Source organism: Salarias fasciatus, chromosome 10 (assembly GCF_902148845.1).
Source record: "Salarias fasciatus chromosome 10, fSalaFa1.1, whole genome shotgun sequence".
In the NCBI taxonomy this organism is placed as follows: domain Eukaryota; kingdom Metazoa; phylum Chordata; class Actinopteri; order Blenniiformes; family Blenniidae; genus Salarias; species Salarias fasciatus.
Window position 1 is genome coordinate 14,723,872 of NC_043754.1, and position 16,738 is coordinate 14,740,609.

The 16,738-nt window shown below is 42.4% G+C and overlaps 1 protein-coding gene across 1 annotated transcript; it reads left to right on the forward strand.

Moving 5' to 3' along the window:
* The first annotated feature begins 618 nt into the window (after window positions 1-618).
* On the forward strand, window positions 619-9,150 carry LOC115395706 (solute carrier family 22 member 4-like). Its single transcript, XM_030101339.1, has 10 exons — window positions 619-1,026; window positions 1,519-1,622; window positions 1,721-1,875; window positions 2,021-2,192; window positions 2,488-2,614; window positions 2,801-2,901; window positions 3,105-3,319; window positions 4,096-4,278; window positions 8,777-8,912; window positions 9,141-9,150. Exons 1-10 carry the CDS (start codon window positions 619-621, stop codon window positions 9,148-9,150), a joined length of 1,611 nt encoding a protein of 536 aa, XP_029957199.1.
* Window positions 9,151-16,738: the final 7,588 nt, after the last annotated feature.

Sequence of the window (16,738 nt, forward strand, 5' to 3'; positions counted from 1 at the left end):
AGGCAGGAGAAGAGGAGACTGATACTCTTTGCTCAACCGGGCTTTATTGTTAAAACAACGAAGCACCAGTAACATTTTCCATACCCACACACGGAGACAAAATAATGCCGGCATGCAAGCCGGGTCACTCCCCCAGCAACCCCCCGGTCTACGGTCCGACATGAAATAAACACAATATCAAAAGAAAAGGTGGGAACAGCACGACATCAATAAACAGAACACAACCATAATGAAACAGAACGCAAATAAACACGAAAACACACACAGAACGGCCCCAAAATGGCCCAAAGCAGTCCTGCTTCCCATAAAGCCGAGTGGCCTGGTCCATAGTCAATGGGACAGTGACCTCCAGCTGCCCCCACGGTCATGACAATATTTAACTGATATCAAGATTGATGAGGAAATGTTTCATAATGTTTTACAGCATTTTATGTAAACGCGTAACCTCCCAGGTCAGGTGAAGGCTGGACATAAAGTGTGAGCTCAGCTTGATAGCTGACTTTGGCTTCAAATGCAAATCATGGAGTTGTAGACAGCAGTCCGTCACCTGCCTATCAACACCAATTCTACTTTAGTGTGGTTTTTATCTTTGAATCATCAATAATTTTTTGTGAAACAATGACAGGTGAAAATATCAGGGACTTTGACACCATCACATCTTTTCTGGGCTCCTGGGGACCCTTCCAACGAAGGATCTTTTTTGTCTTGGCCATCAGCCTCCTCCCAAATGGATTTATTGGAAGTTATATAGTATTTGTCGGAGACACTCCATCTCATGAATGCCATATTCCTGAAAACTACAACATCAGTGAGATGTGGAGAAACGTTACGATTCCAATGGAAACAGTCAACGGTGTTGCACAGCGCAGCTCCTGCTGGAGGCTGAACCTGGAGATTGTGCAAAGTTTCTCTCAAAACAACTCCATTCCAAATGTCGAAGTAAACGTGAGTGACATTCCTCGGGAGCGTTGTCTCGATGGCTGGAAATACAGCAAAGAAATCTACCAGTCAACTATTGTAACAGAGGTGAGCAGTCACTGAATCTTTAATTTTTTGTTTTGATGCGTTGTTTCATTCTTTATTGCCTTGTTAAGTTTTTAATGATCCTAAAGCTATTTGAAATATAAAATATGTATGTCAGTAGAGATCAGTTGTTGAGAATATTACCGTATTTGTTGTATATGCACTTAAAACAGCTTATTCCAACCACTGACATGAGCATAAAAAAAGAAACATATTCCAATACTGAAAGAGAGAATCTAAAGGAAACAGGCAATGCAACAAAACTCCAAATTTCAAAGTTGTTTTTCATTTTATTTCTTTGTATTGCTGGAAAAATGCAGCCCAGAATTCCCTGTTGTAACTTGTCTGCACATTTTATGTGAATATATGAAATGGTACGATCTGCCTACGGCCAAGTATCACATCAATAAATCAGTGCCACTCTTTCAAAGGGTTGTTTGCGTGTTTGCGTGCCATTAAATGTCCATGTGAGACAGATCGATTATTTGTTTGCAGTGGGACTTGGTTTGTGACGATGCATACAAAATTCCACTGTCCTCATCTATTTATTACGGTGGTGTGCTGGTGGGAGCGCTGATCTCAGGCCAGTTGTCTGACAGGTTTGTGAGGAAGAAGCTATTTTTTCCAAAACAATTTTCCCAATATCCCTGGTTGCGGTTTGAAAACAGAAATTTAATTAACTCAATTTGACACACAGGTTCGGGAGGAAGCCAGCACTCTTCATCATGATGGCTGTTCAGGTTGTCTCTCTCACGGCACAAATATTCTCCCCCAACTGGGAGATCTTCACCTTCATCTTCTTCTTTGTGGGTGGTGGGGGATACTCGAACTACATCATTGGATTTGTGCTAGGTATGAATGTCACCATTCTGACGTTAACCGGAGTGTTTATTGAAAATAAATGGTTAAGAGAAGTTGCTCCTTGAGATTATTATTTTGCCAAAGTTTACGCCAGGTTTGATTGACTGGGTTATTGTTTCACTTCTGCCACCCACAGGGTCAGAGATTCTCAGCCCCAAAACCAGAGTGCTGTTCTGCTCTCTTGGAGTCTGTATGAGCTCGGCCGTGGGGTACATGTTGATGCCTTTAGCGGGCTATTTCCTCCGAGAGTGGCGGTTGTTACTGATTCCCATGGCTGCCACAGGCTTGATCTACATCCCTCTGTGGTGGTGAGAACATTCATATCAATAGACCTAAACCCATCCTTTCAACATGTCTCGTCCTGTCAGTTATTTGTGACTTGCAAATGCTATTGGGAAAGTTGAAAGAAGAATTAATAACCAACATTTTTCGAGTCTCCCTGAAGTGGCCTCCACCCCTGTGCTCACTGAATCATGTCAGATCCTTTATGTTATGATGGATGTACATATGTCTGAATCGTGTTTTTCTGGAAAATGTATACATATGTTGGTGAAAAGATTGTGTTTTTCAACACATACTGTACTCTTGTATTCAACTGACCAGGTTGATCCCAGAGTCTCCTCGATGGCTGTTTTCTCAGGGGAAAGTGGAGGAAGCAGAGGCCATCCTGAAAGAAGCCGCCAAGATGAATAAAGTAGAGGCTCCGCTGGATATTTTCACTAAAGCTGAGGTACTGTTATGAACAAAGTTTTTATTTTTAACGGAAACAATGAGATATACTTAGGGATGCAACTATACCACCTTTTTCAAAGCATTTTTATCCCAAATATCAGAATCTCCTATAGGTAATTTATTGTCAAGTAGGATCAGTATTTGAAATTGTTAAATTGCTTCAAATATTTCTTTGTTTTTTCAGGTTGAATATGCAATGGTCAGGAAAGAGGAGAAAGCCAGCATACTTGACATTTTGAAATCCTGCAATCTTCTCTCCATTACATTAGTCTGTTCATCTCTGTGGTTTGTATATCAATTTGTTGATGCAATATAAATCCTGAAAATATTATCAACAAACACAGCAGTTGACAGTTTCCATTCTCCAGTCATGTTCAATCAAGAGAGAACATGTTTGGCTTCCCAGATGACTCAGAGTTGATTCCAAAATTCTTTGTGGTTTGGTTTTGTGTTTTCACTCATGTTTCTTGTGTATATTATCTTGACAGGTTCATCATCACCATCAGTTACTATGTTCTCGTCCTGAACACTTCAAATTTGTATGGTGATCCTTACCTAAACTGCTTCATATCAGCTGTCATAGAGGTGCCAGCTTACCTAAGTGCCCTAGTTTTGCTCCAGTACTGCTCCAGGCACATTTGTCAGTCTTCCACTCTCCTACTCGGAGGCGTTATGATCTTCTGTGTGAACTTCATTCCAATCGGTAATGTGCAAATTTTTTTTAAAATTTTTTTTTTTAAATAATTTGCTTCATGAAATATGCGCCAAAGGTGCATACAAACAGAAATGATTAGAAAATGGAAAATACACAATATGATAGGGTGTTGGTGGGCACTCTGAGTACATTCGCTAATAAATTTTTGTTTGCTTCAAGGAATACTCCGAAGATATTGGACCCACGCCCTATCCCTATCATTTTTATCGTGAAACAAGAGCATACATACCTTTATTGTGTCGCTGCATCCAGCGGCTGGATCCCAGCTGTTAGCATCGTAGTTAGCTTAGCTCAACTACTGGAGGTAAACAGAGCCGGACTGACGAAAGTGGACAAAATACTCCTTCCAGTGGTCAAGGAGACGGCATATTAGCACGTGAAGTAAATCCAAATGGTTATAAAACATTTTAAAAGACGTGTTTTGTTTTCAATCCGTTAAAATAACGTTTTGATCAACACAGACCTGCGCATGCGCAGTGCTCCGCGGAACGATATATCGGAGCAGATCAGCGGTAAAAGCCATAGACTCAGCTGCTGTGCGCCAGTATATCCTTCCGCGGCACACTATGCTTATGCAGATCTGTATGTATCAAAACGTTATTTTAACGGATTGAAAAGAAAACAAGTCTTTTAAAATGTTTCAAAAGCATGCTTTGGTCATTTAGACAAGATTTCTATTATTCATCAGCTCTTGGAGTTAAAACAATTAGTATTTCAAATTACTTTTTTTGTTTTTTTGTTTCTTATGCCTTATTTCCATGCAGGTTTACCAGGAGTGGCTGTGGCTCTTGAGATGTTGGGAAAGTTTGGCATCACTGCTGCTTTCTGTGTGGTGTATGCCCTCTCATCGGAGCTCTTCCCAACTGTCATCAGAAACACAGCAGTGGGATGTTGCTCCCTGGCTGCCCGTATTGGAAACATCATCTCCCCTTTCATCATTTACATGGGTATATTCAACTGTTTTATGTTTTGAGCAACAGGATCAACAGTAGCAATGGTATCTCAACAATTGGCATCAAGAATGGGCACCCACTGGATCAGGGATTTATTCATTCGTGACTTCCAGCGGATGGTAAAGTTGTTGAATCTCTTACTGTTTTGTTGCTGAATGTTGGGTGGACAGCAGTTGCTCTTCCCCGGCAGGTTGACTTGCTGGCCACAGCTCTTAGCAACACTCTTGGTGTCAGCTTCACCGGTGCGGTGGGAAACACCACTCATGCGCCCATCACATGGCTTATCAGAATGATCCCGACCGTTTAGCAACTCGGTCATGTTAGCTCGGGCCACACTATACTATTTCTCCTACTATTACCATTGGGGCCCACTGTTGCTGTTTACCACATGGTGGGTGTCCTCTTGGAGCTGATGAAGACCACAGCAGTGTCCTGGCTTATTGTTGCCGGTTCTGCCCATCCGCTTTCCGGAGCACGGTGTCCCTGGCAAAGGGGCAGGAAAAGGAGGAAGCCTCAGTGCAACTTCCTTCTCCAGGACACAGCTCAGCTAGAATTTAATGGACAGCTCTCATCATTGCACTGCCTGTGGGACTTCTCTCCAGGCAGATGATGGTCATGACCTCTGCCCAAGGTGTCTTCGCTGTGATCACCTCAGGGGAGGGGCTGTTGGACAACCCCTGCATGGATTGCAGCTACATGTCTGTGAGTTTCTGTGCTGGAGCAGGCATCCTCTGTTGCTGAGGATGATCCCTCCTCTCCAGGGTGCCATCTTCTCACCTGAGATGCTCAAGGTGCCATTGGGGACTTCTGCTGTGGCCAGACCCCCCAGGTGGAGGGCAAAGACTGAGCAGCAGCTTACCCCAGAAGTAGATCAACTGTATAGAGAGCTGGCAGAAATGAGATCTCTCCTGCGTGGATGGCAGCCAGCCACTCCTGTGGACAAGGTGAGGATGTCATCCACCCGGTTCACACCAGTATGTGTCCCTGACGATGATATAGTGTCCCTTGCAGCTTCTGCCTCTCATTTTCATGATGAGGAGGGTGATCAGGTCTCTGTGGTGTGAGAGTCAACATCCCTGTTGTCGGCTCGGGGCTTATTGAGTGACACAGGGAATGACTCAATCCGGGTGGTCCTGCTTGCAGCCTTGGAAAGGCTGCAACGAGAGGTCCTACAGCCTGCCCAGCCTTCTTCCAGCACAGGCAGCCCAATTCTGCATTTGCTGTTTCTCCCTCAGAGGATTTCCTGAGGGAGCTGTATTCATGCTGGAGTGACAGTATGGCTCCCTCACAGAGCTTCAGCAGATGGCCAAGCTTTGGTGGCCATGCATGGCACAGCTGAAGTCATCCTGTAATGCAAGCCTGAGGTTTAACTGGCCATAGTATCCCTCATCGTGTCACTGGAGGAGTCTCTGCGGTCAGTTGTGAGGTGCCCCCGACCCCAGTGTTCGATAACCAATGACCTCATCACGAGAGCCTATTATGCTATTATGCGAAAACTCGTCTGACGCGTCGCGACAACGCGCCACGTCTGATGCGTCGCATCTCGTCGCGGCTGGAACACGCGTTTCCATTTGTTTTTAATTGTATTTTGACGCAAAATCACGGAAATCGCGTTCGGTGTGAACACAGCTTCAGTCAACACCTCAGCTCTCTTCCACATCAACCACCACTGCAGCACCAGGTCTGCCCAGCTGCTGCATGTTTTTCAGAATTGCTCAGGTAGGTGGCCCCCCATCTGGCCAACCTGTAGGCCTGGGTCTACCTGAGGGCCAGAATCAACCAGCAGACTCCCTTTCCTGTCGGAGTCCCTCACCAGGAGTGTGGTGCCTTCACCCAGAGTTGGTGTGCACAATCTGGGGTCTTTTTGGCAGTCAACCCACTGTTCACTTCAGTTTTCCTTGAAGGGAACCCACAAGCCCTCTGGGTCAGGGCACACTGGCACACCTCTGGTTGGAGGGCCTCCTTTCTGCCTCACTCTTTGATTTGGTCAACCTTCCTGAGAGTCCTTCAGGAGGGCCACACACTGCTACTTGTGGCCCCCTTCTTGCTGGCGCAGACATGGTTTCCTCTGCTGCGCAGATGGACCATCTTGAGTACCAGAGCGCCATCCACCTGGCTGCAGTATGACAATAGATGGAAGCTGTTTGCCCAGTGGTGCAACACCCGTAGGGAGGACCCTGTGCTGTGTCTGGTCCCCACAGTCCTGGAATTTTTGCAGTCTCTTCTGAATAGAGGCCAATCTCCATCCACCCTGAAGGTGTATGTGGCAGCAAAATCGTCCGAAGCTTGCAGAAGTTGCAGGCATTGCGGTCAGGGGCCACATCCTGGTGCTCTCCAGTTTGCGCTCTAACCAACCGATGGAACTCGTTCAACATGACCCTCCATCGAGCAGTTCTAGGGCCAGAGCACAGCTCTTGTGTCCAGTCAGAGCTCTGAGATGCAACATGGAGACTTCTGCAGGAGTGCATATGTCCGAACAAATTTTGTCTACAATGAAGGCCCTGATAAGGGCTCTGCTCTCTCCAAGCAGGGTTTATCCCACTGGGTCCTGGATGCCATTCTGTGTTCTTACCGAAAAGCAGGGCGACCCCTGCAACCGAGCGTATACTGCCACTCTATCAGGGCGGTGTCCACATCATGGGCCACCCTAAGGGGAGTACCCCTTGATGAGATATGCGCCGTTTCCTCCGGGATGACACTCGGCACTTTTTCGAGATCCGGTCAGTCGGAATGAAATATGAAATAGAACAAAACTTATGAATGTAACTATGGTTCTATGAATCCCAGATTACCACCAGAGCGTTGTTTTACTCAGAATCCTCATGTTCACGTGAGAAGATTCTTCAGGAGTCGAATCTGACACTGGAACTTGTTAACTTCCTCGATTCACCCAGCGGTTATAGGTGACATTGTTGGTATGCATGCTCAAACTGTGCATGCTCGAAGGGAACATTCAGTGATTTCAATACCTCCTTCAGGTGGTCATCCAGGAGTTATAGAACCCCAATTACATACTCAACTTTTGTTTTACGGGCTCACACTGGATGTGTTCAGGCTGCGTTATGTCTCCGGTACAAAATTACCGCAGCATTGTCACTCACACTGTCTCCAGTGCCTCTGTGGTCTCCTGGAGGAGGTTGCAAGATTCGTCGCTCTCTCCCCCAAACAATATGAAACCCGTTTAACTCAATAGAAAGCAGCGGAAATATTGGATCCTTGTGGAAAGTTAACGGAGCTCCGCAATGGCTCCTTGGCCAGGCTGCAGTCGAACCATGGCCGGTGTGACCATAGCATTGATTTTAATGAATACGGATTAGCTGCGGTGTCCATTCTGCGGCTGGAATGCATCCAGTGTGAGCCTGGCATTACTGTGCATGTGAAGGGTTTCTTTAGGTGCACTTCCTGCTTCCCATTATCCAAAATGTTCATGCAGGCTATTTGTGGGTGAATGTACAGTATGTCTCTCTCAATGATGTTACCTTTTGAAAATGTATCAACACTCACTTTTAAAGCTAGGGTTGGCGATTTGAATGAGATACATTTTTTTTAAATACTGGTAAAAATGATCTTTATGACCTGATGGGAAGCAATTCATAGCGTGTTTTTAAAGTAGTTTGGAAAATATCCGCTATCTACAGCAGGAGTAAAACGGGAAAAACAGCAACCAATAGTCTTGAGGGGACACCTTTTTTTAAATGGTAAATTGACTACTATAGCGCTTTTTACCCTGCTTGACAGAGCCCAAAGCGCTTCACACTGCAATATCACATCAACCCTTTCATACCATACTCAGTGATGGTAAGCTACAACTATCACCACAGCTGCCCTGGGGCAGACTGACGGAAGCGAGGCTGCCAATCTGCACAATCAGCCCCTCCAACCACCACCAACCATTCTTGCCCAAGGACACAACGCCAGTTTTACGCCTGCGGGAGCGGGGATCGAACCACCAACCTTCCGGTTATAAGACAACCCGCTCTACCAACTGAGTTACTGTCGCCCTTAACCAATCAAATCCCTTCGCCGTTCGACCTGCCCCCTGCGCGTACATGTATGTGTGCACTGACCCTGGTTCAGTGCGCGCGTAGAAGGACAGAGTGTCGTTGCAGAATGGCAGAGATGAATGTTCGGGAGTTTACTTACCGTTGAGTGCGCCATACCTTGGCGTAGTACAAATAAAGAAAAACAAAATGAAGAAACGAAGCACTGAGGACAGGTTACACCAGGGACGCACTGGACGCGGAAGTGCCGCACGCGCCATGAACGTCTCCGCGTCTCCGCTCCCAATGGGAGCTCCTCCAATGGGGTGGGAGCCGGGCGGAGCTAGCCAGGTGGAGCCTTGGGGAGATGCTACATGCTAACGCTAGTTTTCCAAAATCGCCAACCCTGGCTTTAATCAACAGTACATGAACTCTAAAATTTATAGCAGCAAGTTTAACATTCCAATGAATGAAAATTCAGTTTTTCTTAACCTGAAGTTCTTTTTTGGCAGGACAATACAACACGTCACTTCCATATATTCTAATGGGAACTTTAACCATTTTTGGGGCTGTTATATGTTGGGTGTTGCCAGAAACACACAAAAAGGCTTTGCCAGAGACATTATCACAGACACAGCTGATTTTCAGGTAAGTTAAAAAAATCTGTACATTTATTGGAATCATTGCTATGTGCAAAAAGAAATGTACCATGATCATGGAAAATAGTTCAAGAAAAATTTCATTGTTCCAACAGGGGGCGAGGCAACAAGACAAAGACAAAGGAAGTTGAAAACGGAGACCGTGCATCAGATTTCCAGAACATAGAGACCAAGTTTTAGTTTCTTGTGGCTCCTGTTTGTGCTCTTGTACATTTAGAATGTTGTAGACTGCTACACTTTAACTAAATATAAGAAATTAACTTCCTTATCTGTACAATAGAGAAAAACAAGACAAATGCAAAATTCATTCTCGTTCAGAAAAAGAACACAAAGGTTTTAGACAAAAGGTACACATATGGTGTTCCTCACAGAAACATTTGACTATTACAACAGATACATACCAGCAATAGTGAGGACAAAAATACCAACAATGGTAGCACGGTAACAATGAAGGATAACGCATACCAGCGATGGTAAGAAACATCATGCGCCAAGCATGTCACAGATTCAGGGAAACATAATTTGACAATCCATAATTAGAACAAGTTTCTCTGTATTTTGACCAGACCATGTCTTTAAGTAGGAACTTGAATTTGTGAATGTTTTGGCAGAGCTTTTGCTGTCAGTCCAGAGCATTCCACAGTTTTATCCCACAAACAGTCACACAAAAACTTTTACGTGTAGTTCGGACAGTTGGCAAAATAAAATTTCCATAACCTCTGAGATTATAACTTTTCTTTTTGAACAAATGATTTTTGCATATTTTTTGGTAGTTGATTATTGAATGCTTTGAAAAGTAGAATTGCTGTGTAATATTTTACAAGGTCATGAAATTTTAATAATTTAGACTGAAGGAAAAGATCATGTGTATGTTCTAAAAAGCCAACTTTGTAAATGATCCGCACTGCCCTTTTTTGCAATAAAAACAGTGGATTAACTGCAGATTGGCAATTATTGCCCCATACTTCAACACAATATGAGAAATAAGGGAGAACCAAAGAGTAATATAACAAGCGGAGTGCAGTGTGATCAAGAAATTGTTTGGCTTTATTTGGAATCGAGAGGTTCTTAGCTATATTCGATTTTCTGTGACTGATGTGGGCTTTCCATGTTAATTTGCTATCCATAATTACGCCAAGAAATTTGTTTTCAGATGCATTTTCAATTTGTACTCCGTCAATTGTAATTTCTAATTCTTGTTTGCTTATGCGATTACCAAAAGTCATTCATTTTGTTTTGTTTAAATTTAATAACAATTTGTTTGAATCCATCCATTTCTTTATTTTGTTCATTTCCACATTTACTGTATCCACCAGCTCTTTGTGATCTGAACTACTATAAAAAATGTTTGTATCATCTGCAAAGAGTTGTAATGTTTGTGAGACATGAAATATATCATTTATACAGAGGTTAAATAAAATAGGACCCGACACTGACCCCTGGGGAATGCCACTGATAATGACAAGTTTTTCAGATGTGTATTCTCCCATTTGAACATATTGAACTCTTTCGGTCAGGTAATCTTTAACCCAGTTTCCAGCGACTCCTCTGATACCATAACATTCAAGTTTTCTTATTAAGATTGAGTGACTGATTGTGTGAAATGCTTTTCTTAAATCAATAAAAATGCCAACAGTGCATTTATTTTGGTCCAATGCATTTGGAATTTCCTCAACTGCTTGAGCTATAGCCATTGAAGTGGTTCTTTTAGCTCGAAAGCCGTATTGGTTTTCACTTATTAGGTGATGTTTGTTTACAAAATTTCAAATCGAAAAGTACATATTTTTTCTGTTATTTTTGAAAACTGAGACAACAAGAACCGGATGATAATTAGTAAAACTGTGTTTGTTTCCACTTTTGAATAGTGGTATCACTTTTGCTATTTTCATTTTACTTGGAAAACAGCCAGACTGAAATGATATATTGCAAATGTGGGCTCGTGGTATTGCGATATTATCTACAATTTTTTTAACAAGTGACATGTCAATATCATGACAGTCAGTGACTTTGACTATAGCTATTTAAGTGATGTAGCCTATTTCCAGGGTCGGGGAGTAACGGATTACGTATAACAACGCTACATATTCAGGATACAAAAAAAAAGTAACTGTAATCCGTTACAGTAGATTAAAAAAATCTGTAATCTTATTACAGGTATATCTGATGAAAACAAGGATTACTCAGGCGGATTACTTTTGAAAAGCAGACAGAATATGCCAGAATTACAACAGACATACGTGCCGTATACAGACATTGTAACACTTTATGGCATTTTACAGCACTTTACGACACAAACTGCGACACCAACATAGATTTATAAACAATAGGCGCTGTAGATATTGTGGAAATTTACAACTTCTATTACTATTCTACTGTCTTCTGACCTATTTAATATTATAGAGAAATGCAGCTTGTGACTTATAATCTTGCTCGCCTAATCAGACATACGCTAATGTTCATGCAAGGAATCTTTGAGTATCTCTGTGCAGAAAGACAACTCCTTATCAGGCACGGAGCGGCTGTGCTGGGACAACAGGAGGAACACCTGATCCACATCAGTGCGAGAGAAGCAGAGGCCCAACCAACCCAAACCAGCTCCAGGGATGTGTGATCCAGAAGAATGAAAATATCACCCCGCCTGTGAGCAGAAGACTTCAAAAATACACACACATTAGATTAGACATCGCCTTTTGCTCTGACTCTGTCAGTGAGGGGTGCTCGTGGACAGACTAGGGACACAGAGGACCAGAATTCTGTCTAGAGGGTTCACACAAATAAATTGTAATCAGCGTTGGAAATCTGCATTGGGACTCTTTATTTCTGCACTCTATTTGGGATCCAAGAAAGAATCTGTAGGGTACGAGGAGCAATCGGAGGGGAGCCCAGCCCGGCACCGGAGGGAAGAAAACTCCATCCTCAACAATATATAAATGATAGACGCCACATCGACCGCTATCTTGGAGCAGCCTCCCACTGTACTGTTATATGAATGAAACAACCCGTGTTTCCATGGATTTTACCACCTGCTGCTGGAGTCATGGCTGCTACCAGAGAGAGAAACTCATTCTTTGGCTGGAAACTTAGACATAATTTTGCATTTAAGTCAGATGAGGCCCAGAACTTCTCTGTACAATGCAAATTCTGCCTCCCAGCATGAAAACGCTCTCAACATCCAGGGACTCAACCTCAAACCTGAAGAAACACCGATAGGTATGAACCACACCTGAACTCACGATGAAGCTAAAGTGTTTTTAGCCTGATAACCTGTCAGTAACCTGCCTCACCAGGCTGAACTCAGAAGAAGCTGATGGAGGTAATAATATTTTCAGCCTGTATGGAGGATTAATTGAAGACTGAGCATTACCATCTGCCACTGAGGAATGAATGAACTCTGAACTCTTGAAAAAAATATTGAGCATGGCATACCTGAACACAAAACACTGCTCCTCACTACAGCAGTACAGTTGCACAGCAGACTGAGTATTTAAAATGTCTCTTAACACTGTCAGTACTCCTCCTGGTGCTGCTGCTGTTCTGTAGAACTACTGGAGGAACACAGTTTGACACGGTACTGCTGATCCTGAGTCAGAAAGAAAATCAGATTCTCAGTAGATTAGAGGATGTCATGTTGTTGGTATTAATTGGGGCTGAACACACAAGAGTTCAGCATGTATTAAAAACACTATGAGCATTTCGTGCTGTGTGTCGAGTTGTCAATACTCCGTGAGGATGACACATTGTATTTGTCGGTCTTTATTTTTAAGTTTGCTGGTGAAGTAATCTCAAAGTAACTAAAAGTAATCTGGTTCATTACTTTTTAATTGAAGTAATTAGAGTAAGTTACTGATTCAATTTTTTGACAAGCAACTTGTAATTGCACCGGATTACAATTTTAAAGTAACCCTCCCAACCTTGCCTATTTCATAACCTTTACTATGCAGATTTATTTGCTTGCCTTTCTTTAAAATTTTGCATGCCTTTTATTTTGAAAATTGCAATTTTATTTGTAAGATGCAAATTCCACAGACTATGTTGCCAATGAGTAGCTGAAACTTGATATTTTTTCGATTCTGATTTGTTAAGAAAATATGTAAAAGTGAGCTAACTGCAAGGCTGGATTGTCTGGTTTAACTCAAAATATAAAATGTAGTTTACCCCCATGTTTCAGTTTGTTGGAGTAACATGGTGACACATGTGAAACTGACAAAATAAAATGACAAACTTCATACTATTTTTTTTTACTTTTTTTTTTCTTTACTGATCAACAATTGTGGATTGTAAAATCTTATTTCGCTTGTCTAGTCTGATTGCTGCTGTCTGCTCTGATGTGTTTCACCTGCATGCTGCAGTCCAGTAAGGCCGGCCCTGGGCTTAGGTGAACTGGGTTGCCGCCGAGGGCGCAGTGTAAAGGAGGCATGCCGAATTGCCTTCCCAAATGTTCTTTTGACAGGTGGGCAGTTATTTTCAGTCATTATCCTGCGCCCTCTTGGGCGCTCATCTCAGGCTCATCTAGGGCAGATAACAAGCCGGGACCAGCCCTGCACTCTAACTCCAGCATGGAAGTTAGAGTACAGCAGGGTGGTTACTGAGTGTCTTCTGTCTGTTGTGGCTGTTGACTCATCTGTGTTTCCATTTTGGTAGTTCTACATTAGTCTGCTTTCCTGTCTCCTGCTGTCCAGCACCACAGTAACTGTCTCCTGTGATCTTTTGGACTTTATTTTGGACATTTGGATTTTACATTGTTTTCATTTGGAATAAAGATGAGCATCTGTTCCATTAAGAGCCTGGCATCCTGAATCCTCTTCTTCTTTTACCGAAATCTACTTCAATAAAAAATGGCTGACAATCCTGTCCTTCAGGAGGGCCACACACTGCTACTTGTGGCCCCCTTCTGGGTGGCGCAGACATGGTTTCCGGTGCTGCGCAGCGCAGATGGACCACCTTGAGTACCACAGCGGCAGCCACCTGGCTGTAGTATGAATGACAATAGATGGAAGCTGTTTGCACAGTGGTGCAACACCCGTAGGATGGACCCTGTGCTGTGTCTGGTCTCCACAGTCTTGGAATTTTTGCAGTCTCTTCTGAATAGAGGCCAATCTCCATCCACCCTGAAGGTGTATGTGGCAGCAAAATCGACCTAAGCATGCAGAAGTTGCAGGCATTGCGGTCAGGGGCCACGTGGTGATCTCTGGTTTGCGCTCTAACCAACCTATAGGACTCGCTTGACATGACCCTCCATCCAGCAGTTCTGGGACCAGAACAGAGCTCTTGTGTCCAGTCAGAGCTCAGAGATCAGACATGGAGACTTCCGCAGGCGTGCATTTGTCCGAACATTTGGTCGTAACACCAGCACCGTACCACACAAACAGAGCAACATTTCAGACAATAGTTGAGTAGATGATGGCGCTGCTGTTTGTCCTGGTGACTCTATTGAATTACCTAGCACACATTTTCCCCTCATAATAACATTGTCAGGTGTTTCCCAGTTATATCAGATAAGACAATTAACCCACAGGCTGATAAAGCAGAAAGACTGATAACTGCATGGGTCCAAAAGTGACAAACTCTGCTGATCAGCATATCTGAAGTGCATTAAGTAACTCATAAAACTATATTTTATAATGATTACAGCTCTTTCATTCTGTCCTCACAACAGGTATTATGAAACAAAAATAATTTCAGGTCACCTTGCCCTTGTGAAGTACTACTGGATATAGACTTCACACATTGTCAACACCACATCCAAATCTATGCTTTGTAGAGACCAGTTCAATGATAAGACAGTACAAATGAATGATTACTGAGCTAAATTTGCAAGTCTTGACAGGACTGAAACTGCTCATCTCAGCAGAACTTTCAGGACCACTGTGTCTTTTTAGTCCATGTGACTGCATACAGTTAGAAAAAAAAAAATCCTTACTATGACTGTTTTGCTGTTGCTTATTCATCATTAACTTTCTTTTCAATGTTTTCTTGAAGAAGCTTTTGTGGAAACCATAGATTGTATATAAATGGATAGACCTTTTGTGACGTCACCAATAGAGTTCCCAACCACTGTTCTGAAGACTTCAGCGAGTCCAGCAGGACGTCTCCACATTGAATATTTGAAACCGGATGTAAATGTGATTGGTCCAGCCCGTCACGTGACCGCATCACATGGACAGAGGAGGTGCTGTGATAGGGCGATTTATGCAAAACTTTAACTCAAAATATAAAATCAACAGATGATTTATGTGAAAATCAGAGTCTGGAGCACGGTTATAGAAACTAGAGATAGAGACCAAAATATGTTCTGAAACCGGACGCTTTATGTGTTTATTTGCACTCTGAAAATCGGTATTTTTGAATGGGTTCCAATGAGACCTAGGCTCTTTTTGAAACCAGCATCATCGCCCCCTGCTGGAATCTCTCTGGAATTACAGCTTTTTTGCACTTCTTTATCTTCATTATCTTCATGTTTTATGAGTGGGGGTTGGCACTTGGTGGAAACCACTTATTTTCTCTATGATTCTTATTTATTCATTGCAATTTTTTTGAATCAAGAATTTTTGGTGTCATAATGGCAAGTGAAAATAGGGACTATGACAACATCACATCTTTTCAACGAAGGATCTTTTTTGCCTTGGCCATCAGCATCCTCCCAAATGGATTTATTGGTGGTTATATAGTGTTTGTTGACGACACGCCACCTCATGAATGCTATATTCCTGAAAACTACAACATCAGTGAGATGTGGAGAAACGTTACGATTCCAATGGAAACAGTCAACGGTGTTGCACAGCGCAGCTCCTGCTGGAGGCTGAACCTGGAGATTGTGCAAATTTCTCTCAAAACAACTCCATTCCAAATGTTGATGTAAATGTGAGTGACATTCCTCAGGAGCGCTGTCTCGATGGCTGGAAATACAGCAAAGAAATCTACCAGTCAACTATTGTAACAGAGGTGAGCAGTCAATGATTTGTAACTTCTGTTTAGATACATTTGCACTTGAATTAGCTTTTTTTATGAGATGTATTAATTTGAGATTTTTTTGTATTCCATATTTTATTATAGGGTTCAAGGAGCTAAACCTTATTTAAATGTTCTTGAAAAAATTATATGCACAAATATTTTGAGTCTTTTAGATCTGCAGAAAAAGTCTTGTAAATGTAGTGTGCAACCACTGAGAATTGGAGAAGTACACACTGAAGGGTTTTTTTGAAGAGGGAAGAAAATACTTCACAGCAGCAGCAGGCAAAATTCAACAATGTATTTTTTTATCTGCATACACACTTATGTACCATTTCTGAAAAAATATTAGCCATTGGGAAATTCACAACTTAAAATCTTTAGATGGCCACAAAATCTTTAGATGGCCACAAAATCTAAACAGTTTATGTTTACTGTTGGGTTCAGAATCCAATAGCCTTGGCTTACTCGTGAATGTCTATATGAGTAGGAAAAAACTTCCACAGCACTCCGGTGTAAAAATGAAAAAACAAAGTCTTTAATCCACAGTTCGTTATTTCTTCTTACAGGAGTATTCCAATCTAAGTCTTCCTAAACAATAAACAATTCTACGGTAAGAAAACCATGTGACTCAGTCCTTAATTACTTCAGTTCCAACTTCCTCAATTCTCTTCTATGCCAGCTCTCTGCATGCGTTTTTTCATCCTTCTTAAAGCGACAGTAACCTATTTTACTACAACCAAATACAATTACAAAACACTGTCTTTAGATGTAATTATCTTTCAAATAAACATGAATTAAACCAAATCAATCTTAAACAGCATTTTAACAATATTTTCTTAAATTATTTATTCAATGAACTTAACT